This window comes from Anomaloglossus baeobatrachus, chromosome 5 (genome assembly GCF_048569485.1).
Source record: "Anomaloglossus baeobatrachus isolate aAnoBae1 chromosome 5, aAnoBae1.hap1, whole genome shotgun sequence".
Classification (NCBI taxonomy): Eukaryota; Metazoa; Chordata; class Amphibia; order Anura; family Aromobatidae; genus Anomaloglossus; species Anomaloglossus baeobatrachus.
The window spans coordinates 549,401,733-549,426,735 of NC_134357.1; the positions used below are offsets into that span (position 1 = coordinate 549,401,733).

The following is a 25,003-nucleotide window of genomic DNA, read 5'->3' on the forward strand; positions in this document are numbered from 1 at the left end:
TACCCCCCAATGCTGTATGTACCCCCCAATGCTGTGTGTACCCCCTCGTGCTGTATGTACCCCCCAATGCTGTGTGTACCCCCTAGTGCAGTGTGTACCCCCTAGTACAGTGAGTACCCCCTAGTACAGTGAGTACCCCCTAATGCTGTGTGTACCCCTTAATGCTGTGTGTACCCCCTCGTGCTGTGTACCCCCTAGTGCTGTGTACCCCCTCGTGCTGTGTGTACCCCCTCGTGCTGTGTGTACCCCCTCATGCTGTGTACCTCCTAGTACAGTGTGTACCCCCCAGTGCTGTATGTACCACCCAATGCTGTGTGTACCCCCTCGTGCTGTGTACCCCGTCATGCTGTATGTACCCCCCAATGCTGTATGTACCCCCTAGTGCAGTGTGTACCCCCTAGTGCAGTGAGTACCCCCTAGTACAGTGAGTACCCCCTAATGCTGTGTACCCCTTAATGCTGTGTGTACCCCCTCGTGCTGTGTACCCCCTCGTGCTGTGTACCCCCTAGTGCTGTGTACCCCCTCGTGCTGTGTGTACCCCCTCATGCTGTGTACCTCCTAGTACAGTGTGTACCCCCCAGTGCTGTGTACCCCCAGGTGCTGTGTGTACCCCCTAGTGCTGTGTGTACCCCCTAATGCTGTGTACACCCCAGTGCTGTGTACCCCCTCAGCGCGGTGTAACCCCTCACTGCTGTCCGTGCCCCCCCTAGTGCTGTCTGTACCCCCTGGGTGATGTCTATGCCCCCCCACCAGTGCTGTCCGCACCACCTAATGCTGTCCATGCTGCCACCAGTGCTGTCCATGCCACGGTGAGTGCTGCCTGTGCCCCCCTTATGCTGTCCATGCTCCCCAGTGCTGTGTGCCACCCCTCAGTGCTCTTAACTCGCTACTGCTGTCTGTACCCTCCCACTGCTTTCTATGCTCCCCAGTCCGTGCTCTCCTGTTGATGTCTATGTTCCCCCAGACCTGTCTGTCTCCCTAGTGCTGCCACCCAGTGCAGTGCGTGCTGCCACCCAGTGCAGTGCGTGCTGCCACCCAGTGCTGTGCGTGTCCCCAGTCATGTCTGTGCCACCGCCAGGGCTGTCCATGCCCCCTACTGATGTATATGCCCCAGCCCCTCCTGTGATGTATATGCCCCAGCCCCTCCTGTGATGTATATGCCCCAGCCCCTCCTGTGATGTATATGCCCCAGCCCCTCTTGTGATGTATATGCCCCAGCCCCTCCTGTGATGTATATGCCCCAGCCCCTCCTGTGATGTATATGCCCCAGCCCCTCCTGTGATGTATATGCCCCAGCCCCTCCTGTGATGTGTACTCCCAGTGTCTCCTGTAATTTATGCGCCCTGGCCCCTCCTGTGATGTGTATGCCCCCAGCATCTCCAGACAGAGACAAACCTGGAAAAGCAGCTGTGAGAAACAAGATGATCAATATCACCGAACATCACAATCGCACCAAAGAGAAGCAGCTCCGGCCACCACAATAGGGGTGAGTTAATTAATCGTTTGACCAAATATAGCAGGGTTATTTTTCAGGTTGATAATGTTGTGCGGCCCCCAAAGGTTAGTAGGAAATTCCAAATGGCCCCCGGCAGTAAAAAGGTTCCCCACCCCTGATCTACCTGATGATTCTTGGGAACATCGGGATCTTCTTGTTTACAGTCCTGTGGGTGAAGAGGATGGGGACATCTCTCTGGTGTTGTCTTCTTACTGGATAGAGCTGGAGGAAACACATACAGGGACTGAATTCATTCCTTACATACAGATAATTATAGGCCGTGTGTATTTAGTCCTATTACCTGGTGAAGTGAGGGGCTGGGGAACCTCCATCATGACGTCCTTGTACAGATCTTTGTGTCCTTCTAAATACTCCCACTCCTCCATGGAGAAATAGACAGTGACGTCCCGACACCTTATAGGAACCTGACACATACAATGATACCGTCACCCCCCGATCCCTTCATAGCGTTACTGTATAATGTCCCAGCATTCCCAGCAGTGTCACCTCTCCAGTCAGCAGCTCAATCATCTTGTAGGTGAGTTCTAAGATCTTCTGGTCATTGATGTCCTCATGTATGATGGGGTGAAGTGGAGGCCCCGTGATTGGGCTCAGGGGTCTTCCCCATCCCTCAGACACAGGGTCCTGACAGCGCTCACTAGAGGTCTTCTTCACTACTGTGTAATCCTGGTTATAGAGAGACACAGTAATAAATCTCACTACAGACATTTCCAGAGTCCTCACCTCTCCAGTTCTGTCCATCTGTTATTCCCATAGATAAGAATGGTGTAATGTGACGTCATCAGAATCTCTCACCACTCCAGTAAGCCGGAAGAGGATCTCTAGGGTGAGGTGTAATATCCTTTCCGCCATCTTGTCCTTGTCCATATTCATCATTCACTGGTCAATCAGGAGAATTCTGTTATATAGAAGATCTCCACTGAGAGGATCCGATATTGTAGGGACCTGAATGGGGAGAAGATGATGATGTAACATCATAGAGAATCCGCTGTAATAATACAATTACTGGAGAGAATAAGGGGAAATATATGAGGAGACAGGACATGTAGATGATGTATTCTTTCTTGTCTCATACAGACTGGAGTATAAGTTGAATTGCTGATTAAGACGTCTCCTCCATTCTCCCAATCACTGGCTATGTTGGCCCCTGCTGTGGCAACCGATTGGCTGTAGGGACCACAAGTTTGTTGGAACTGACCAGGAAATACAGTGGAGGATAATTAATCTGTTACTAGTTTTATTTTACAACATGCTGTTTTTTCCTGACATCTACTAATAGATCCTATATATTTAGGCCACACACACAACAAGCAGTTTCCTACTCGGAGTCGGCAGCTGAATCTGTTTCTCATAGACTCATCTTCCGTATCACTAATTCTCGTCTTATTCACCGACACTGGAATTGGCATCAGCAAAACTGCAGGAGAAATTCATTACACGTTAGAGGAGAAATAACGACTTCATGATGATGACGACATCTTCATTTTTTACTACGTCTCTATAAACATATTTGTCCGGAGTCCGTCACTGACTCCATCACTACCAACCGCCTATATGAAGGTTTCCCGTCTTCTCCAGGCTGTAATATTTTATATTTGATCTCGTGTCTGATTCACACACAGATATTTGATGCATTTATAGGAGATTGTTTGCATGAAAACAGCAGACAGATATGTTATTATGCCAAAATCTACATCTACAGTGTTTTATGGTTTGTTTTGTTTGTTTTTATCACTCTGGATATTATTTTTTTCTGCCATTTCCATCTAAAGGGCGCTTTACAAGCAGCGACATTGCTAGCGATGCCGTTGGTGAAAGCACCCGCCCCCGTCGGTTGTGCGTCACGGGCAAATCGCTGCCCGTGGCGCACAACATTGCTAGTCCCAGTCACACGTACTTACCTGCCTAGCGACGTCGCTGTGACCGGCGAACCGCCTCTTTTCAACAGGGGTGGTTTATGCGGCGTTACAGCGAGGTCACACGGCAGCCGTCCAATAGAAGCGGAGGGGCGGAGAGCAGCCGAAGGTAAGACACGCCCACCTTGTTGCCGGAGGACGCAGGTACGGTGTTTTTCATCGTTCCTGCGGTGTCACACATAGCGATGTGTGCTGCCGCAGGAACGACAAACAACCTGCGTCCTGCAACACCAACGATATTTGTAATTTGAACGACGTGTCAACGATCAACGATAAGGTGAGTAATTTTGATCGTTAACGGTCGTTCGTGTGTTTCACACGCAACGACATCGCTAATGAGGTCGGATGTGTATCACGAATTTTGTGACCCCCAACGACATCTCGTTAGCTATGTCGCAGCGTATGAAGCCCGCTTTAGTCTTCTCTATATTACGTTAAAAACATGAGAAGAGTTAAAATGTTACAAACTAAAATTGGCACCACTTGTAAAACACCGTACAAGAATTGTGAGACAGATGGTTAAATGTTAAACATTTCTTAACCTCCTAATGACGGCCTTACGACTTAAAACGTCGGAAAAACATGGTACTTATTCTGTTCCGACGCTTTAAGACGTCATGCCAAAAAAAAAAAACACTGTAGCGCCCCCCAGCGACGGCAAATCTCCGGGATTTCAGCTACCGGGTGTAGCTGAGACCCTGGAGATCATGATTCAGGTTGTTTTTTCCGGTCCCCGGTCACGTGATTACCGGTATACACCGTATACCGATGAACACGTTACAGTAAATGACAGCGCTGGTAAAAAATGATTTATCTCTCACCTGGCATTATCAAACATGTCAGCTGGGAGATAAATCTCCACCCCCATGACAAATGCGACAGAAAACCTCTCCCCGGGTCCAGCTAAGTCACGCCCCATACCACCCCCGGTGTTCCCCGGTGTCTCTGTCCCTGGCACAGTGTTGATCCCCTGCGATCCCTCCTCCTTCACAATAAACGCTGCCGCATGCGCAGAGAGCTTCCTGCTTTGAGAACGGCTGTGTTGCACAGTCTGCTGCTGTGGAGCCGGGGAGAGTGGATGCAGATTCTCTGCACCCACACTCCTCTCATGGAGGGTCTGCACTCCTAGAAAATGGGGGATACGTTCCCTGAGCGTGCCCCCCCATGTTCTAGCACGTCCAGAGTCGTCGTGGGACCTCCAAAATGGATTACAGGGGACACGATTTTTTTTTCTTTACAATAAATTGGTCAAAGAGGGAATGTTTTGGGGAGTGTTTTTTCAAATAATTTTTTTTTTTGTCGTTTTTTTTTTTATTACTGACAGTTGGTGATGTCGGGTATCTGATAGACGCCATGACATCACTAACTGCTGGGCTTGATGCCAGGTGACATTACACATCTGGTATCAACCCCATTTATTACCCCCGTTTGCCACCGCACCAGGGCAATGGGATGAGCAGGGGCAAAGCACCAGGATTGACGCATCAAATGGATGCGCCACTTCTGGGGCGGCTGCGGCCTGCTATTTTCAGGCTGGGAAGGGCCAATAACTATGGACCTTCCCACCCTGAGAATACCAGACCACAGCTGTCCGCTTTGGCTGATGAACCATTTTGAGGGACCCCACTTTTTTTTTTTCTAATTATTGTTTATTTATAAATAATTATAAAAAGAGCCAGGGGTGCCCTCCAAATTGGATCCCCAACCAAGGTAAAGCTGCCAGCTGTGGTTTGCAGGTTGCAGCTGTCTGCTTTACCCTAGCTGGCTATCAAAAATGGGGGGGACCCCACGTCTTTTTTTTAATTATTTTTTTGGCTAAATACAAGGCTAGGCACCCTTTTGGTGCCACATGAAAGTCACTAAAGGCTACCAGCTTAGAATACGTAGGGGGTGGGACATCATATATGTGTTTGACGTCTGTCTGTCTGTCTGTTTGTCTATCCATCCATCCTAGCTTTTTAGGCTGTGTGCCCCCGATTAGGGATTCAAGTGTTTTGGACGCTGTGTTTTCACTGCGTCTAAAATGCTGCATTGTACAGTAAAAGCACAGTGGAAGGATTTTTCGAAATCCTGTGCCCACTGTGCTTATTTTCTCCACAGCCTAAACTGACATCTGGCGCAGCAGCAAGTCAATTTATGCTGCGGAAACGGAGAGTTCTCTGCGGAGAGAATAGAGCTAAAGTCAGCAGCAGCACAAACCTGGATCATGGTCACGGGCAGCTGCATTCTCCAGTGGACAACAGGAGGGCTGGCACTGTGTACTAGACGCGGTGTCGCCAGATCGTGGGCACCAAGCCTAAAAGTGAAATTTGCTGCTAGAGCAACATTTTTGTGATGCCCCTGGGGGTTCAAAATGCTCACTATACACCTGAATAAAATACTTGAGGGGTCTAGTTTCCAAATTGGGGTCACTTGTGGGAGGTTTCGGCTGTATAGGTACCCTAGGGGCCCTGCAAATGCGACATGGTGCACGTAAATTATTTCCAGTTTTTCCAAAATTCAAATGGTGAACCTTCCAATCCAAGCCCTCCCGTTTGTCCAAACAGAGGTTTTTGGCCACATGTGGGGTATCCCTGCGCTCATAAGCAGTTGGATAAACTGTGGGGTCCACTTTTTGGTGTTTCCTCTTGAAAAAGTGAGAAATTTGGTGCTAAAGCAACATTTTTGTGAAAAAAATAAAAATGTTCAATATGAGGACCTAAGGTTATCAAATATTTTGAAGTAACTGTGGATTCAAAATGCTCACTATACCACTGGATAAAATCGTTTAGAGGTCTAGTTTCCAGAATGGGGTTTCATGTGGGGGAGCTCCACTGTTTAGGCACCGCAGGGGCTCTCCAAATGCGAAATGGCTTTCGCTAATGGTTCCAGACAATTTTGCAGTCAAATGGCGCTCCCTCCCTTCCGAGTCCCACCATGCCCCTAAACAGTTGATTTCCACCACATGAGGTATTGGCGAACTCAGGAGAAATTGCTCAATACATTTTATAGTGCATTTTTTCCTGATACCCTTGTGAAAAAATGCTACTTAGTTAAAGTAACAATTTTGTGGTATTTTTTTTTTTAATTATTTTCACGGCTCAACATTATAAAATTCTGTGAAACCCCAGGGGGTTCAAAACTATCACCAAACATCCAGATAAATTTCTTGAGGGATCTAGTTTCAAAAATGGGGTCAGTTGTGGGGGGTTTCTGCTGTCTAGGTACCTTAGGGGCCCTAAAAATTCAATATGGTGCCCACAATCTATTTTAGCCAAATTTGCTTTCCAAAATTCAAATATTGCTCCTTTTTGTTCCAAGCCTTCCCATTTGTGCAAACAGTAGTTTCTGACTACATGTGGGGTATCACCGTGCTCATAAAAAAGTGGGTAACAAACTGTAGGGTTCACTTTTTGTCGTTACCTGTTGAAAAAGTGAGAAATTTTGTTCTAAAGCAACATTTGAGAAAAAAAATGACAATTTTCAATATGACGGCATAATGTTATCAAATTCTGTGAGGTATCTGTGGGTTCAAAATGCTCACTATACCCCTAGATGAAATCCTTGAGAGGTCTAGTTTCCAGAATTCAGTTACTTGTGGGGGTTTTTGCTGTTTAGGTACCTTAGGGGACCTGCAAATGGAACATGGTACCCACAATCTATTTCAGCCAAATTTGCTTTCCAAAAATTCAAATATTGCTCCTTCTGTTCTGAGCCCTCCCATTTGTCCAAGCAGAGATTTCTGACCACATGTGCTCAGGAGAAACTGGGGAACAAATTTTGCATTCCACTTTGTGTTACTTCTTCCAAAAGGGAATAAATAGGCGATAGAGCAACATTTTTAGGTAAAATATATAAATATATATATTTTTTCATTCCACATTTCTTTAGTTTCTGTGAAGCACCTGAAGGGTTAATAAACTTCTTGGGTGTGATTTTGAGTACCTTGAGGGGTGCAGCTTTTAGAATGGTGTCACCATTTAGTCTTTTCTGTCACCTAGGCCTCTCAAAGTCACTTCAAATGTATGTGGTCCCTAACAAAAGATTTTGTAAATTTTGTTGAAAAATTGGGAAATTGCTGATGAACTTTGAACCCTGATAATTTCCTAACCCCAAAAAATGTTGTTTCAAAAATTGCACTGATGTAAATGAGAGATGTGGCAAATGTAATTTATTAACTATTTTGTGTCACAGAACTCTCTGGTTTAACAGTATAAAAATTCAAAAGTTGGAAATTGCTAAATTTTCAAAATTTTCGCCAAAATTCATTTTTTTTATAAACGAAAAAAAAAATATTTGTCCAAAATTTAGTACTAACATGAAGTCCAATATGTAACAGAAAAACAGTCTCAGAATCACTGGCATCCATTGAAGCATTCCAGAGTTATAACCTCATAAACTGACACTGGTAAGAATTGCAAAATTTGGTCTGGTCATTAAGGTGAAAATTAGCTCTGTCACTAAGGGGTTAAAAAAAACAAAAACTTTTTTTGCTTCATAATGTACACATATGTTACGGTGATGTTATGGTTACAGCTGCAATGTGAATCCTGCCAGACTAACGACTTGTCAAAATCAACCATGGCATCTAATAATGTTGACAGAGTTACTGGGCTCCCTTGTTCCACACATGTACTCAACTACCCAATTTTGGGGGCTGCTGGGTTACTATGGTTCCTGGATGAGGAATAATGGTCTCTGGGTCTGCAATGAACAAAAGTCTATTAGGTCAAGATAGAGGCATCATCCAGTAAGTTACTTACTTAATGCCCCATGACACATTGGATTAAAGTCAGATGAAACCACAGGGGTAATTGACTATGTAATGTATATGGGGCCTCCCGACAGATGATGTCAGGGCAGAGAAGGGTCCGGTATGCTGAATTTCTGAAGCTCATCCGCTTCTTCTTCCTGGAGATAATCCTCCGCTCTAGGAGTCTGGAGGCGTCTATCTCACAGAGACCACAGGAAAGCTGGCATGATGGTGTGTATGGGGAAGTTGGGAGTGAAGCCATCAGACCAATTATAAGGACAGTTATCTCCTTGTATTGGGCCGTTAGTATTACACTGAGAGGAGGAGAATAATCTGCAAAACAGCAGTGTGGGCGTCAACGGAGCAATCACAGCCGGATGTTGTGCGATCACTAATGAGAGTTGTGGATAATGTTTTAAGAAGTTTTTAAGTGAAAATAAAGTAGGAATTAGACCTACCGGTAATGATATTTCCAAGAGTCCATCAAGACAGCACCACAGTAGGTTGCTCCCTATCCTCTTTAGGGACAGGAACACATGCAAGAGGTTAAAAGCCCCTCCTACCCCATCCCCACGAGTGCTTATATAATTACCACACCAGGATGGGTTCAACGCTATTTTATTATGCCTGGTAAACACATGTTAACTTCACATATGCCAGAAGGGAGGGAAATAAGGGTACTGTTATGATGGACTCCTGGAAATATCATTACCGGTAGGTCTAATTTCTACTTTCCAGGTCGTCCCTCATGATAGCACCACAGGAGTATACCCAATAAACCGTCTTAGGGGGGACGCCTGAAGAACCTTCCTACCGAAGGCCATTTTTTGATTTGAGAGAACATCCAATTTTTAATGCATACAAAATGTAGAAGGGCCTGACCAAGTAGCTGCAGCACAAATCTGATCAAAGGAAACCCCTGCTCAAGCTGCCCAGGAAGTGGAAAGTGCCCTAGTGGAATGGGCCGTGACAACCCCCGGGAGAGGAATGCAAGCTGAAGAATAGGCCAACTGAATCAGAGATCTAACCTATCTAGCCAAGGAAGGTTTAGAAGCCTTCCTGCCTTTGTTCTTCCCTGCAAATTGAATGAACAAATTTGAATCCACTCTCCAGCTCTGCGTTGCCTTCAAATAGGCCAATAGCACCGCTCGAACATCCAAGGAATGTAGCTCTTGCTCTTTTGCATTTCTAAAAATATATACATATAGAGAAAACGGGTATATGCCGCGCTTAAAAACCACTGAGGCAGAACTGATTTAAAAATTTCTTGTTTATTACAGCATTCCAACGCGTTTCAGAGACAGGACCGTCTCCTTCTTCAGGGAAAAAGAAATCATACAAACATTCCCAAGCTGGTGTCTTATAAAGGATCCATACTGCCACATTGACAGCTATGACGTCATCCGCCCACAGGATTGCAGGGTGATGACTCACAAACACGTGGAGATGCAGATGCAGATGCCCGTAGCCTGTGTTAAAACAAGGGGGGAGAATGTATACATGAAGGGATGAGACGAGTATCAGCTGTTAAAATGGAAAAAGTTTAACCCGTAGGGAAGAGAGCGCATGCGTGAGGAGATGGAGTGGGTACTGAACTGTCAGGGTGAATAGAGTTCAAACCGTGGGAAAATAGTGGAGTGTGCAAGCGCATGGAGAAGATCTAGCTCAGCGGAGATAACCCCGGGTCAGACCGTGGGAAAAAGGTGCTCACCGTGATATAGAGTGGTGAGAGAGGACAGATATGAAGCGCCCGTTGAGGGAGCGAGGTGGGCAATGAAATCTAGAAAGATATAAGGACAAAATGGGTTAAATTGGGTATTAATAATAATAATAATAATAATAATAAATAGGAGGTGAAAGTTTCACTAGCGTGATTAAAGTGAATAATAAAATTTCAATACAAACTTATTAAATATATATACAAAAATGAATTAATGGCATGATTAAAAAACACTTTCACAATTTTAAGATAGAAACTCACTGGTTGTTTTTTTAAAAAACCTAAAATCTGATGATAAGAAGTTGGAATTGATAAAATTGGTACACATATAAAATGAAAAAATGTATAAAAATGCACATTTGGAAATGCAAACACATATATACACATATACATATATATATATATATATATATATATATATATAAAAATATATATATATACACATCCCTCATATCTATACAAGTGCAAATATAAATTACTCTAAAAACAATTAGGTCCTAATCTCATGAGTAGACAAAAATACCAGAATGTCAAGACTTGCACTGATCTTGTCATGTACGGGCTAATCAAAAACACTGTAGTCACCATATTTTAGACTGAAAGGACTGACTCTTGAAAAACTTGCATTAATTTGGAGTAAGACAAGGATCTGGAAAGTTAATGAGCATATACAAGGATGGGATACTAAATAAATAAATATACAACAGAAGTAGGAGATAGTAAATAATTTAACAAGGGTGGGGACTAATAAAAAAGGTCTGATACTTCATTTAAGCCAAAGGGTTTTAAAGGTATTAAGCTTGTGTATCCAAAACGTCTCTTTTCTGCTTAAGGCTTCAGTCCTATTGTGCACAATAGGGTCAATTTGCTCAATTGGTGTAATCCTGAAGTCTAATCTTTTCTCGTGCTCCAGAGTACAGTGTTTTGATAGCCCATGTAGGAGAAAGCCGGTTTTAATGTTATGGCGATGCGAGTTCAGCCTATTGTGAAGAGCCTGGCTCGTTCTACCCACATATTGTTTGCCACATATGCAATCAACAAGGTAAACGACATAATCGGACTGGCATGTTAGACGTGTTTTGATCTTGAATAACTCGTTACCACTAGATGAACAGAACGTGGTTCTACCATGATGAATACTCCTGCAACATAGACAGTTTCTGGAACCACATTTGAAAGCACCTATTATGGCTGAAAATTTATTTTGAATTGACTTAGTCCTCAGTTTACTTGGGGCTAGGATATTTTTGATGGTGGGGGCCCGCCTGAAAGTGACACCTGGGGTAGGGGGTAGAATAGGAGAGAGGATAGGGTCGCTTTTCAGGATATCCCAATGCTTGGACAGAATATATTTGATAGACATATTGTCGCTGCTATATGTGGTGATGAGATTCAGATTGAAATCTCGACTCCCCCCTTCAGTTTTACATTTATTTTTGTTACCATTATTATTTTTATTTTCATTAACGTCAGGGTCCCTGTCTACTTCATGTTCAAAGGGAAGAATGTCCCTTCGTGTTTTAATGAGGTCAGTTTGTTTAAGTCTGGAGGATTCCTGGTAGGCTCTCCTGATGAGGGGCTTTGGGTAACCTTTGTCCTCAAACCGTTGCCTCAAAACCTCAACTTGCTCATTGAAGTCAATGTCCTGGGTGCAATTTCTCCTGATTCTCTTGTATTGGTTCAGTGGAATATTCTGTAACCATTTATTGTAATGCTTACTATTGTAGTGGATGTAGTCGTTGGCGTCTACCTTTTTAAAAAAGGTTTTAGTTAGAATCTTGTGATCCTGATGGAAAATGACTAAGTCCAGAAAATGTATATTATCGGAACATACTGAAGAAGTGAATTTTAAACCCGTTATTACTATCAAGATTATCAAGGAGAAATCGGACATCAGAGCACTTTCTATCCCAAATAATAAACATGTCATCTATGAATCTTTTATAGAGTACTAAGCCCTCTTTATACTGACCGTTTTGAATATGGACCATTTCGAAAATTCCCATGAAGAGGTTGGCATAGGAACATGCAGCCTTAGATCCCATCGCTGTTCCGATGCGTTGATGGTACAGTATATCATTAAATGTAAAATAATTGTTGCGAAGAATAAAATTCATGCCTTCTAATATGAAGTCCCTTTGGGTTGGTAGAATTTTGCTATCATTTTCCAGAAATAAGGAAATACAGAACAGACCTAAATGATGTTGTATGTTAGAGTATAATGAGGCTACATCAATGGTCAGAAAAATATAAGAATCTTTCCATGTGATGCCGCTGATGTTTTCTATAAGATGGGCAGAGTCTCTAATATGACTATCCAGCTTGGACACATATGGCTGTAGCAATAGGTCTATGTAGTTGGCTAAATTGGAAGTCAGGGAGTCAATACCTGCAATAATTGGTCTACCAGGGGGATTCAGCACATCTTTATGAATTTTAGGTAAGTGATAAAAAAACGCCATTGCTGGGTTTTTAACTTGCAGAAATCTTTTTTCAGTGGGGTTCAGTATGCTATTTTCAATCGCTTTCTGGATGAGAATTTTATAAGTGGCAATCGCCTCATCATACTCAACTTGCTTTGCAATTTCATAGTAAATCAGATCAGAGAGTATCCTATGTGCCTCTTTGAGATAGTCTGTTCTATTTTGTATGACGATTCCGCCCCCTTTATCGGCTGCTCTGATAACTATATTGCTATTACTTTTTAGAGTTGCCAAAGCCTCCCTTTCGGCATGAGACAGATTATATTTGGATTTTCTCTTCTGGCAAATGGCTTTTTTAAGGTCTTCCAGGACTAGATCACAGAATGTTTTTAAAAAATGCCCTTTACTTTGCGTAGGGTAGAATTTGGATTTTGGTTTCACTGCAACATGGCAATAAGGGCTTATTTCAGGAGGGGTAATCAATGGATTATCCCCTTTAAGGAGGAAATGTCTCTTCAACGTGAGCCTCCTAATGTAATTTTGCACATCTAGGAAGGTATAAATATCTTTTGATCTATATGAAGGGCAGAAAGATAAACCCTTATTTAATACTTTTGTTTCTTCCTTGCTGAGTATGTGATCAGAAAATATTATTTTTATTATTATTATTATCATTATTATTTGTCGGCCCAGGTTCTTGGGGAGCCTCATAAGGAGGATTGTCAGTAATTTCATTTCTGACTGTGGCACTTAAATTACCCTTTTTTGTTTTGACTTGAATCCTGCTCTTGTTCCTCTGCAGTATTTTTTCTCTTTTTTGTGGATGGTTTTGGAACTAAAAAATCCGTGATCAAATTGGGTTTCAGAGTTTTGGCCGATGGCAAAAAAGGAACAAGCGGTGAAGGCTTATTTGTGCTATCCAGGACAATTGTTTCTTATTTTCTTATTATTCACTTTAATCACGCTAGTGAAACTTTCACCTCCTATTTATTATTATTATTATTATTATTATTATTATTAATACCCAATTTAACCCATTTTGTCCTTATATCTTTCTAGATTTCATTGCCCACCTCCCTCCCTCAACGGGCGCTTCATATCTGTCCTCTCTCACCACTCTATATCGCGGTGAGCACCTTTTTCCCACGGTCTGACCCGGGGTTATCTCCGCTGAGCTAGATCTTCTCCATGCGCTTGCGCACTCCACTATTTTCCCATGGTTTGAACTCTATTCACCCTGACAGTTCAGTACCCACTCCATCTCCTCACGCATGCGCTCTCTTCCCTACGGGTTAAACTTTTTCCATTTTAACAGCTGATACTCGTCTCATCCCTTCATGTATACATTCTCCCCCCTTGTTTTAACACAGGCTACGGGCACACCGGTTCCTCACATTTAGGAACCATTTCACTGTATATATCTTTATAATTTCTTTAACTCCATGTTTTATGGTTCATGCCTGCTAAATATTAACCGGCTAGAATTACTAGCACTGACTTGGAATCACATTCATGCACTCACACGGTTTATATATCAAATAATGTTTTTTTTCATCATGAATTTAAATAAATTCACCTCTCACAGTCCTCCCCTTTTTTCTAATTATATACCAGCCTGCTGTCAATAAGGATTGTCCGATGCCTTTAGAGTAATGGGTTGGGGTTTAACCCCTCTCCCCACCAGCATATTATCCACAGGTTCGTACCTCCCCATGTCCCTTTTCTACACATTTTTCCAAGTTTTCAACACACTTATTTTATTTTTCAAACAAATAATCAATGTTTTTAAAATTTCACAATTTCTTAATTTTTATTATGAATGTCCGTTCATCTGTGATAAATTTATTAATGGATCATAAAGTAAAAATTTATTTATTTTTCTCCTTCATTCATGTGTCTGCATCTTCACGTGTTTGTGAGTCATCACCCTGCAATCCTGTGGGCAGATGATGTCATAGCTGTCAACGTGGCAGTATGGATCCTTTATAAGACACCAGCTTGGGAATGTTTGTATGATTTATTTTTCCCTGAAGAAGGAGACGGTCCTGTCTCTGAAACACGCTAGATTGCTGTAATAAAAAAAGAAAATTTTTAAATCAGTTCTGCCTCAGTGGTTTTTAAGCGCGGCATATACCCGTTTTCTCTATATGTATATATTTTTACCACGTATTCACGGGGCTGCTGCTTGAACCACGCCGACACTCACATGCGCTTTAAGGAGTTGTGACTGGCACAACCCCATCAGGTGAGTGTACCTATTTCTTCCTATTACCCCTGGTATACCGGGTAAGACCCTATTGCGCCTTTTTGTCTCCCCACCTCTAGTATCTTTTGCATTTCTGGGAGACAAACAGAAGGATGGTAGCACAATTTCCTGATTGAGGGTAGAAGTAGAAATTACTTTAGGAGAAAAGGAAGGATCCAGCCTTAAGACCACGCAATCTTCTCTCACTTGAAGGTATGAGTCTTCGATAGAGAGAGCCTGAAGTTCCCCTATTTGTTTACTGGAAGTAATTTGCACCAAAAAGATTGTTTTTAGGGAAAGCTGTTTGATATCCAGGTCCAAATTTGCAGAATAAGGCTGGCCATATAGAAAGGTCAGGACCAGATTCAGATCCCAAGGCGCAGATGTACTTCTCAAAGTGGGTCGTAGTTGCTGAACGGCTTTCATGAACCTCAGTATCCATGGATGGGTGGCTAACAGTGTCGAGGAACACACTGAGAGCCGCTACCTGCACTTTCGAAGTACTCGGTTTTTTAACCTTTTTAAAGCCTGCTTGGAGAAAAATCCAGTATATTGGGTTCTAACTGCTCCGTATGGCCAGTACCCATGAAAGTACAGAAAACTTTCTAGATTTTATGGTAGATAGCTTTAGTGACCGGTTTTCTACTTGCTAGCATAGTGGTATCACTCGATCCGAGAGACCTTTAGAGGCTAAAATCTCCCACTCAGGATCCAGGCGGAGAGCTTCAGTTGTTATAGGTTCTGATGTCGAAGAATACCTTGAGAGAGTAGATTCTCCCGGAGTGGAAGAATAATTGAATCCTTTTCCGACAGCTGGCGAAGCAGGGTGAACCAGCTGCGTTTTAGCCAGAAAGGAACCATCACTATGGCCCTTGCTTGATCTTCTTGAATCTTCCGCAGCATCCTTGGAATCAATGGGACTGGTGGAAAGGCATAGAGCAGGCCTGTTCCCCAGGATTGAGACAGGGAGTCCACTGCCACTGGATCATCCGCCGAACTGAGGGAGAAGAACCGCCGTACCTTGGCATTTTCTCTGCTTGCAAACAGGTCTAGGCATGGTCGACCCCATCTGCGAGCTAGTCTGTGAAACACGGCTGCATTCAGGCACCACTCCGATGCTCTCATTTGACGACGACTGAGATAATCGGCCTCCTTGTTGTCCAATCCTCGGAGATGAAGCGCGGAAACTTAAGATACAGTGGCTTCCAGGAATAGAAAGATGTTTTCTGCCAGCATCTGTAAACACGGATGTCGATATCTGCCCTGGTGACTGAGAAAAGATAGTCGTGATGTTGTCCGAGTATATTTTGATATACTGACCCTGTACAGTCGTCCTGCTGAGACAAAGGGCTTCTAGGACTGCCCTTAGCTCCCGGAAGTTGGACGACTTCGACTGGATCGCTGGAGGCCAATTCTCCTGGAGATAGGATTGGCACCACAGCCTAAAGGTATCGTCACACTAAGCAACGCTCCAGCGATCCCACCAGCAACCTGACCTGGCAGGGATCGCTGGAGCGTCGCTACACGGGTTGCTGGTGAGCTGTCAAACAGGCAGATTTCACCAGCAACCAGTGACCAGCCCCCAGTGACGTGTGGAAGCGATCCTGCACTTGGTAACTAAGGTAAATATCGGGTAACCAACCCGATATTTACCTTGGTTACCAGCGCACACCGCTTAGCGCTGGCTCCCTGCACTCCTAGCCAGAGTACACATCGGGTTAATTACATTAAATTAGCAGGGAGCCGGCACTGACAGCGTGAGAGCGGCGGACGCTGGTAACGAAGGTAAATATCGGGTAACCAAGGAAAGGGCTTCTTGGTTACCAGATATTTACATTGGTTACCAGCGTCCGCAGAAGCCGGCTCCCTGCTCACTGCACTTTCAGTTGTTGCTCTCTCGCTGTCACACACAGCGATGTGTGCTTTACAGCGGGAGAGCAACAACTAAAAAATGGTCCAGGACATTCAGCAAGAACCAGCGACCTCACAGCAGGGGCCAGGTTGTTGCTGGATGTCACACACAGCAACATCGCTGTTGCGTCACAAAAGTCATGCCTCAGCAGCAATGTTGCTTAGTGAGACGTGGCCTTAAGTGGCTCGCGTCCGTTGTGATAGGTATAATTGGATCCAAGATCCACTGAACGCCTCTGGTCAGGTTCAATCTTTTCATCCACCACCGTAAAGAATTTCTGGCCTTCTCAGGGAGCCTGAATTTTCGTTCGAGCAAGGTTTTGTGTCTTGCCGAGATTGCCAGTATGTCCTTCTGCAGCGACCTTGAGTGAAACTGACTCCAACGTACGCTTCTTTTACAAAACGTCATCAGCCCCAGCACTCTCATTGTCTAGCAGATTGGGACCATTTTCTTCTCTGAAAACACACGCACTTCCTGGGAGATGGCCACCACTTTGTCCTCGGTAAAAAAAGATGTCTGCCTGACGGAATCCAATATGACTCCCAGGAACACTCTGGATGTTTCAAGCTGCAAGCAGGACTTTTCCTCGTTCAGGATCCAGCCCAATTTTCGAAGGACACCCTTGGCGACTTGAAGATGATTCCCCCTTTCCGGAACTGATAGTGTAATCAGGAGGAAGTCATCGAGATATGGATCAACTACTATGGCCTGAAGACGAAGGTAAGCCACCATGTCTGTCACTACTGTTGTGAATATTTGAGGTGCTGAAGAGAGGCTAAATGGAAGCCACCGGAACTGGAAGTGGAGAATGATTGAGCTTTTCTGAAGAGAAAATCTGAGAAACTGCTGACTGAATAGGTGAATACGAAGATGGTAATACGCATCCCGCAAGTCAAGCGTACACATCACCGCTCCCTGTTCTATAATGGGAATGGCTGAGCGAATGGATTCCATTCGAAACTTTCTGTAGAGCAGCCACTGATTTAGGGGCTCGAGGTTTATGAACGTGCGGAACTTTCCTGAGGGCTTCCTTACAGGGAACAGTAATGACCCTGAAACTGTTGGTCTAGAGCAGTCATGGCGAACCTTTTACAGGCCGAGTGCCCAAACTGTAGCCCTAAACCCAATTTTTTTTTCCGAAGTGCCAACCAATCCTATTATATAAAGAATTGATTTTAATCTTACCTTTGCCGTCTTCTCTTCTCTTCAGCAGGGGGCATCACGCTCATGCATGCTTACCACACATTGAAGCTGAGCCCCTGCCCTTTCCAGACACAGCAGTTGGATTGATCTTTCTGGAAAAAATTGCAGCATATTAGACAGAGATTTTAGTCTGGAATGCAATCAGAGGTCACCCTGTAATCCACATCTACATTTCAAAGTCTGAACATCTTGAAATCCCATAAAGACGTACGAGTGGCTACCCTCCCCATCATTGTGTAGTTCTGTCCCCTTCCTCGGCCACTTCCTGGTAAACATGTCCCCCATCCTGATATATATTTCCTACATTCTGGTATATTTGTCCCTATCACGGCCCCATCCTGGTAAATGTCCTCCATCCTGGTAAATGTTACCCATTTTGGCATGTTCCCCCATGCTGGTAAATGTACCCCATCCTGACATATTGCCCATCCTTGTAAATGTTCCCCCATCCCGGAATGTACCCCATTCCTGGTAAATGTCCTCCATCCTGGTAAATGTTCCCAATCCTGGTTAATTTACCCCCATCCAGGTAAATGTACCCCTTCCTGGTAAATGTACCCTATCGTGGCATGTTTCCTCCATCCTGGCATGCATGTTTCCTCCATCCTGGCATGCATGTTTCCTCCATCCTGGCATGCATATTTTCCCCATCCTAGCATGCATGTTTTCCCCATCCTGGCATGCATGTTTCCCCCATCCTGCCATGCATGTTTCCCCCATCCTGCCATGCATGTTTCCCCCATCCTGCCATGCATGTTTCCCCCATCCTGCCATGCATGTTTTCCCCATCCTGCCATGCATGTTTTCCCCATCCTGGCATGCATGTTTCCTCCATCCTGGCATGCATGTTTCCTCCATCCTGGCATGCATGTTTCCTCCATCCTGGCATGCATGTTTCCTCCATCCTGGCATGCATGTTTCCCCATCCTGCCATGCATGTTTCCTCCATCCTGCCATGCATGTTTCCTCCATCCTGCCATGCATGTTTCCCCACCCTGGCATGCATTGTTCCCCACCCTGGCATGCATGCCCCCCCCCATGCTGGCAAGCATGTTTCCCCCCCATCCTGGCATGCATTGTCCCCCCCCCATGCTGGCATGCGTGTTCTCCCACCCCAAGCTGGCATGTGCGTTCCCCCACCCCATGCTGGCATGTGCGTTCCCCCTCCCCCACCCCATGCTGGCATGTGCGTTCCCCCTCCCCCACCCCATGCTGGCATGTGCGTTCCCCCACCCCCACCCCACGCTGGCATGTGCGTTCCCCCACCCCCACCCCACGCTGCCAAGTGCGTTCCCCCCACCCCCACCCCACGCTGGCATGTGCATTCCCCCACCCCCACCCCACACTGGCATGTGCGTTCCCCCACCCCATGCTGGCGCTGCCCCCCCATCCCCACCTTGGCACAGCCGCACACGAGTTATAAAAAAAAAAAAGCAACACACAACTTACCTTCCTGCACCCGCTCCACTGCTGCGCGCTGCTGGGTCCTCAGTTCCCACGCGGCCAGCAGACGATGCCGGCGCCGCTCGCTGACGCTCCTCCGTCTCCTAGGCAACACACCTGTAGCCTGGGGGAGGAGGAGAGTCAGAGCAGAGGAGAAATGTCTCCTCCGCTCCAACACAGATTTGATCTGCCGGCGTGACTGCACTAGCACACCAAAGCTGCAGGATCGGGCGACAGCACACGTGCCAGCAGAATGGGCTCTGCGTGCCCCTAGTGGCACGCGTGCCATAGGTTCGCCATCACTGGTCTAGAGGGACTGGAACGACTGCTCCTATGTCTAAGAGCATGACCATATTTGCCCATAGACGACTGAGGGAGGCGGGACAGCCCTGAGTGATACAGAAACGCTGAGGAGGGAGACGGGAAAACTCTTTACGGTCCTTCTGAGATCGTGGAAAGGAGCCATGGGTTTTGGGTGACCAAACGCCAAGTCTCCAGAAACTGGGAAAGCTGAACCCCACCTGCACACCGTGATGAACGTTTGGAGAGGGATTTAGAGGAGGAGTGGGGTTTTTTTTTACCTCTGCTCTTATAACACGATCCATGGGAGCCTCTTTTTCCACGAAAGTTCTGTCTACGCTGAGGAAAGAACCTCCAAAAGCGCTGGGATTTATGGTCTTCCTCCGGAAAACCTCACTTTTTATCAGAGGCTTTGTCCAAAATCTCATTGAGAACAGGACCAAAGACTCTGAGCCCTGAGAAGGGGATAGAGCATAACTTGTCTTTCGAAGCTAAATCTCCTGACCAAGACCTCAACCATAGGGCACGTCTGGCAGTGTTAGACAAAACATTATTCTTGGCTGAAAATGGAACAGTCTCTGCTAAGGCATCAGCAAGAAATGCCGTGGCCGTCTTCAAAAGTGGTAAGGATTCCAGGATGATATCCCCTTGATATGGTCTTCCGAGACATTAAACAACAGGGTCATGGACCTAGCCACTGATGTAGCCACTATGTTGGGTTTTCATAGAAATGGCCGAAGCTTCCCAGAAATTCTTCAAAAGACCATCTGCTTTTCGGTCCATCGCATCCTTGAGACCATAGGAGTCCTCGAACGAAATAGACGTCTTCCTGAGAACCTTCACTATTGGAACGTCAATCACTGGAACAGTGTCCCAGAATTTCACACTCTGCATTGAAGGTTAGACGATTCCTAAATTAAAGAGGGACGAAAGCTCCTTTTTCCACTTTTCCCACTCTTCCATGATCATGTCTTTCAAATGATCATTCATAGTAAGGCTATGTGCGCACGTTGCGTTCTCTGCAGTGCGGAAAAGAACGCACCCTCTGGCAGACTGGACACTGCGTTTATAAAATAAAATGCATCCACAACGCATGCATTTTGGATGCTTTTTCCATGCGTTTTGGATGCATTTTTGACAGTGCGTTCCCCCAGCAATTCAGCTCTGCTACATGCCGGCTGACAGCCGACACAGACAGAGTCCCGCGATGAGAATGAACTCGGGTGAACTGCACCCGACTTCATTGTCATACCGCGTCTCTGTCTGTGTGTGGAGTCCTGATTATCATCTTCACCGCACACATCCCGACATTACCGCCGACATCACCGCACACACCCCGACATTACCGCCGACATCACCGCACACACCCCGACATTACCGCCGACATCCCGACATTACCACCGACACTACCGCCTACAACCCCGCACACATCCCGACATTACCGTCTACATCCCCGCACACAGCCCGACATTACTGCCTACATCACCGCACACATCCCGACACTACAGCCCTCATCATCACCGCACACATCCCGACATTATCGCCTACATCACCGCACACATCCCGACACTACAGCCCTCATCATCACCGCACACATCCCGACATTATCGCCTACATCACCGCACACATCCCGACACTACAGCCCTCATCATCACCGCACACACACACCGGCATTACCTCAATGACGTCCCCGCTGACAGCGCGACTCCCTTCAGTTGCTGACTGGAGCTGACAAAGAGCGGCAGTGTTCTACTGCCGCTCCTGTCAGCTTCATGTAGCAGAGCTGGATGCGTCGAGGGACCTCTGGATTACGCCGGACCTGGAGGGGTATTTGGGGATTTTAATAAAGTGGTGAAAGAGGGTGGTTTTTTTTGTCTTTTATTCCAAATAAAGGATTTTTTCGGGTGTATGTGTTTATTTACTTTCACTTACAGGTTAATTATGGAAGGTATCTCGTGAAGACGCCTGTCATGATAAACCTAGGACTTAGTGGCAGCTATGGGCTTCTGCCATTAACCCCTTATTACCCCGATTGCCACCGCACCAGGGCAATTCGGGATGAGCCGGGTAAAGTCCCAGGACTGTCGCATCTAATGGATGAGGCAATTCCAGGCGGCTCCTGGCTGATATTGTTAGGCTGGGGGGCTCCCCATAACGTGGCGCTCCCCATCCTGAGAATACCAGCCTTCAGCCATGTGGCTTTATCTTGGCTGGTATCAAAATGGGGGGGACCGCACGTTGGTTTTTTTAATTATTTATTTCTTTTACTGCACGATATAGACCCGCACACCTGCGGCAGACAGACAAGACAGAGAGACCGACCGACAGAGAGAGAGAGACACAGACAGAGCGACCAACTGACAGAGAAAGAGACTGACCGACAGACAGAGGGAGATTCACCGACATCCACAGACAGAAATTGACTGACATTGACAGAGACTGAAAACACCTGCGTTTTGCTTGTCAAAGAAGCATGCGGAACGCAACAAAAATGCAGTGCAAGTGCATTTTGGTTGCGTTCTGACCCACATCATTGATTTCAATGGGTGGAGAACGCAGCTAGAACGCACAAAAGTAGTGACATGCTGCTTTTTTTTTCCGCAGCAATTTTGGGCATTCAAAACGCTGCGTTTACAAACGCAGCGTGTGCATTGATTTTTTGGCTTTCTCATAGACTTTGCTGGGGAAGCTGAACGCATGCAGTTACGCTGCAGTTCAAAATGCAGCGTTTCCGTGGAAAAAAACGCAACGTGCGCACATAGCCTAAAAACTCAAGAACGTTTGGACCGCAGACCTGCAAACATCTCATCCTGGACAGAAGTTGGACCCTCATCCTCGTCAATCTGCATGGTTCGGCAGATTAAGCACAGGAGAGCATCCGTATCCTTAGCGTCAAACCGGTAGGATTTCTTTCCGTGCCTAGTAGGTGATGATCCGGGCTCCCCATTCGACTCTGAAGCAGAGGATGTCTGAGAGGCGGACGTTTCCTGATCCGGAGATGATTCTATCTCCCTTCTGGGTCTCTTCCGCTTCCCCTGGGTCTGAGGTGTAATTGACAGGGATGCCACGGATGCCTGGACTTCTTCTCTAATGATATTACGCATGTTAGACAGGAGGGACGCCTGTTCTTCATCAGATGATGAGATGCATGCGGCACAGACACTTTGAGTAAGAGTCCGACAGTTTGCAATTGCAATTGGGACATCTTCTGGATTTAGCAACAGCTTTCTTAGCTGAATGCTTTTCTTTTCTGCAGAAGGGGCCGGTGGGGAGTCCGGAACTGCGGGCGACTCTGGGGGGACATCAGTTTTCACTGAACCCTCCATGTATACCGACAAGTTGGGGACAATAGGTACTCTGCCCCCCCCTCGCTCCATGAGGTCCTGAAAGCGTGCCGCCGCCTCCTCCTGTAGCCAAACCGGATGTGCGCAGCGTGACCCAGAAGCGCTCCCTGACCCGGAGCACTTCTGCGCATGCCCGGGGGACTCACTAGCGGTGCACACGCTGAGAATGGCTGGCAAGCTGGAGCGAGGCACCAAGAGTCCCCGTGTTGGGGGAAGCGGCACATGCTGCGAGCTCCTGCTCAGACCAGCCTGGCTGAGGGAGCGGTCCCCTGGTATCAGCCTCGGAACCGCTTCACCAGAGACGAGGCAGCACGGACCACAACCACTCCCCTGGGCCCGTAAGTAGGATCTTCGTCTCTTGCTTGCTATCCTGTGTAGGGACAGGAAAAACACTGGTGGGGTTGAGGTGGGAGGGGCTTTTAACCTCTTAAAGGTGTGTTCCTGTCCCTACAGAGGATAGGGAGAAACCTCCTGTGGTGCTGTCATGAGGGACGACCTGGAAATACATTTTTAGTAAAACAGAAAGAACATTCTTTATTCTTGATGAAGACAGAGAGAAGACAACGTCCATATATTTGAAGTAACTAAAAGACAGCAGCCATTATTCTACTGAGGCAGAAAGAAGCAAAGAGCGAGAAAAAGAGAAACAGGGAGCAAGCCTCTTCCATTCTGAGGCACAGAGATGGGGAGACCTCTGAACCCCATCAACAAATCCCAATATATATCACAATGACATTCAGAGGTCTAACAATTGTATTCTAGAATGGATGTGTCCTTCTTTCACTTCTGCAGAGTTGTGAGGGGGGAACATTATATGTGTGGGACTGAGCGCAGGAAAGGGGCCGAGGGCTGAGGGCAGGAAAGGGGCCGAGGGCTGAGGGCAGGAAAGGGGCCGAGGGCAGGAAAGGGGCCGAGGGCTGAGGGCAGGAAAGGGGCCGAGGGCTGAGGGCAGGAAAGGGGCCGAGGGCTGAGGGCAGGAAAGGGGCCGAGGGCTGAGGGCAGGAAAGGGGCCGAGGGCTGAGGGCAGGAAAGGGGCCGAGGGCTGAGGGCAGGAAAGGGGCCGAGGGCTGAGGGCAGGAAAGGGGCCGAGGGCTGAGGGCAAGAAAGGGGCCGAGGGCTGAGGGCAAGAAAGGGGCCGAGGGCTGAGGGCAAGAAAGGGGCCGAGGGCTGAGGGCAAGAAAGGGGCCGAGGGCTGAGGGCAGGAAAGGGGCCGAGGGCTGAGGGCAGGAAAGGGGCCGAGGGCTGAGGGCAGGAAAGGGGCCGAGGGCTGAGGGCAGGAAAGGGGCCGAGGGCTGAGGGCAGGAAAGGGGCCGAGGGCTGAGGGCAGGAAAGGGGCCGAGGGCTGAGGGCAGGAAAGGGGCCGAGGGCTGAGGGCAGGAAAGGGGCCGAAGACTGAGGGCAGGAAAGGGGCCGAAGACTGAGGGCAGGAAAGGGGCCGAAGACTGAGGGCAGGAAAGGGGCCGAAGACTGAGGGCAGGAAAGGGGCCGAAGACTGAGGGCAGGAAAGGGGCCGAAGACTGAGGGCAGGAAAGGGGCCGAAGACTGAGGGCAGGAAAGGGGCCGAAGACTGAGGGCAGGAAAGGGGCCGAAGACTGAGGGCAGGAAAGGGGCCGAAGACTGAGGGCAGGAAAGGGGCCGAAGACTGAGGGCAGGAAAGGGGCCGAGGACTGAGGGCAGGAAAGGGGCCGAGAACTGAGGGCAGAAGGGTTTTCCCTCTTCATGCCTCTCATACTGTGTTTCCCTGAAAATAAGCCCTACCCTGAAAAATAAGCCCTAACAGAAATTTTTAGCATTTTTCGTGTAAGGCTTATATATAAGCCCTACCCTGAAAATAAGCACTAGTCATGGTTCAATAATGAAGTGTCTCATACAGCTAAAAAAGTTAAAGAATACTGCAGGACACTTCAATATAAAAAGCAGACACCCCCAGAAGAGAGATCAACAATCATACTCACCAGACGCCTAATGGGAGGACCTGTGGTGGAACGCACACCCACACACATCAGATTGCACACCCACACACATCAGATCGCGCACACACACACAGATACATATACAGATGGGATGAAATGGTCCACACATCAGATCACACGCACACACCAGAACACATACCCAGACACATCAGATCACGCACACACACACAATCGGATCACACACCCAGGCACATCAGATCGTGAGTACACACACACCACATCTGAGGATACTGATGCGTACCACCCTAGCTCCTCACACTCTACAGCGTCTCAGGT

The 25,003-nt window shown here is 46.7% G+C and overlaps 1 protein-coding gene across 1 annotated transcript in view; it reads right to left on the bottom strand.

Annotated features, from left to right (window-relative positions):
• The window catches only part of LOC142312966 (uncharacterized), a 220,074-nt gene that overhangs the window by 79,828 nt on the left and 115,243 nt on the right, over positions 1–25,003 (bottom strand). The window contains exons 15-22 of the mRNA XM_075351955.1: positions 11,857–12,881; positions 11,328–11,717; positions 9,876–9,944; positions 2,839–2,933; positions 2,312–2,392; positions 2,003–2,182; positions 1,797–1,920; positions 1,620–1,717 (exon numbers count right to left, since the gene is read on the bottom strand). Coding sequence (XP_075208070.1) covers positions 1,620–1,717; positions 1,797–1,920; positions 2,003–2,182; positions 2,312–2,392; positions 2,839–2,933; positions 9,876–9,944; positions 11,328–11,717; positions 11,857–12,881 — 2,062 coding nt within the window. The remainder of the gene's footprint in view (positions 1–1,619; positions 1,718–1,796; positions 1,921–2,002; positions 2,183–2,311; positions 2,393–2,838; positions 2,934–9,875; positions 9,945–11,327; positions 11,718–11,856; positions 12,882–25,003) is intronic.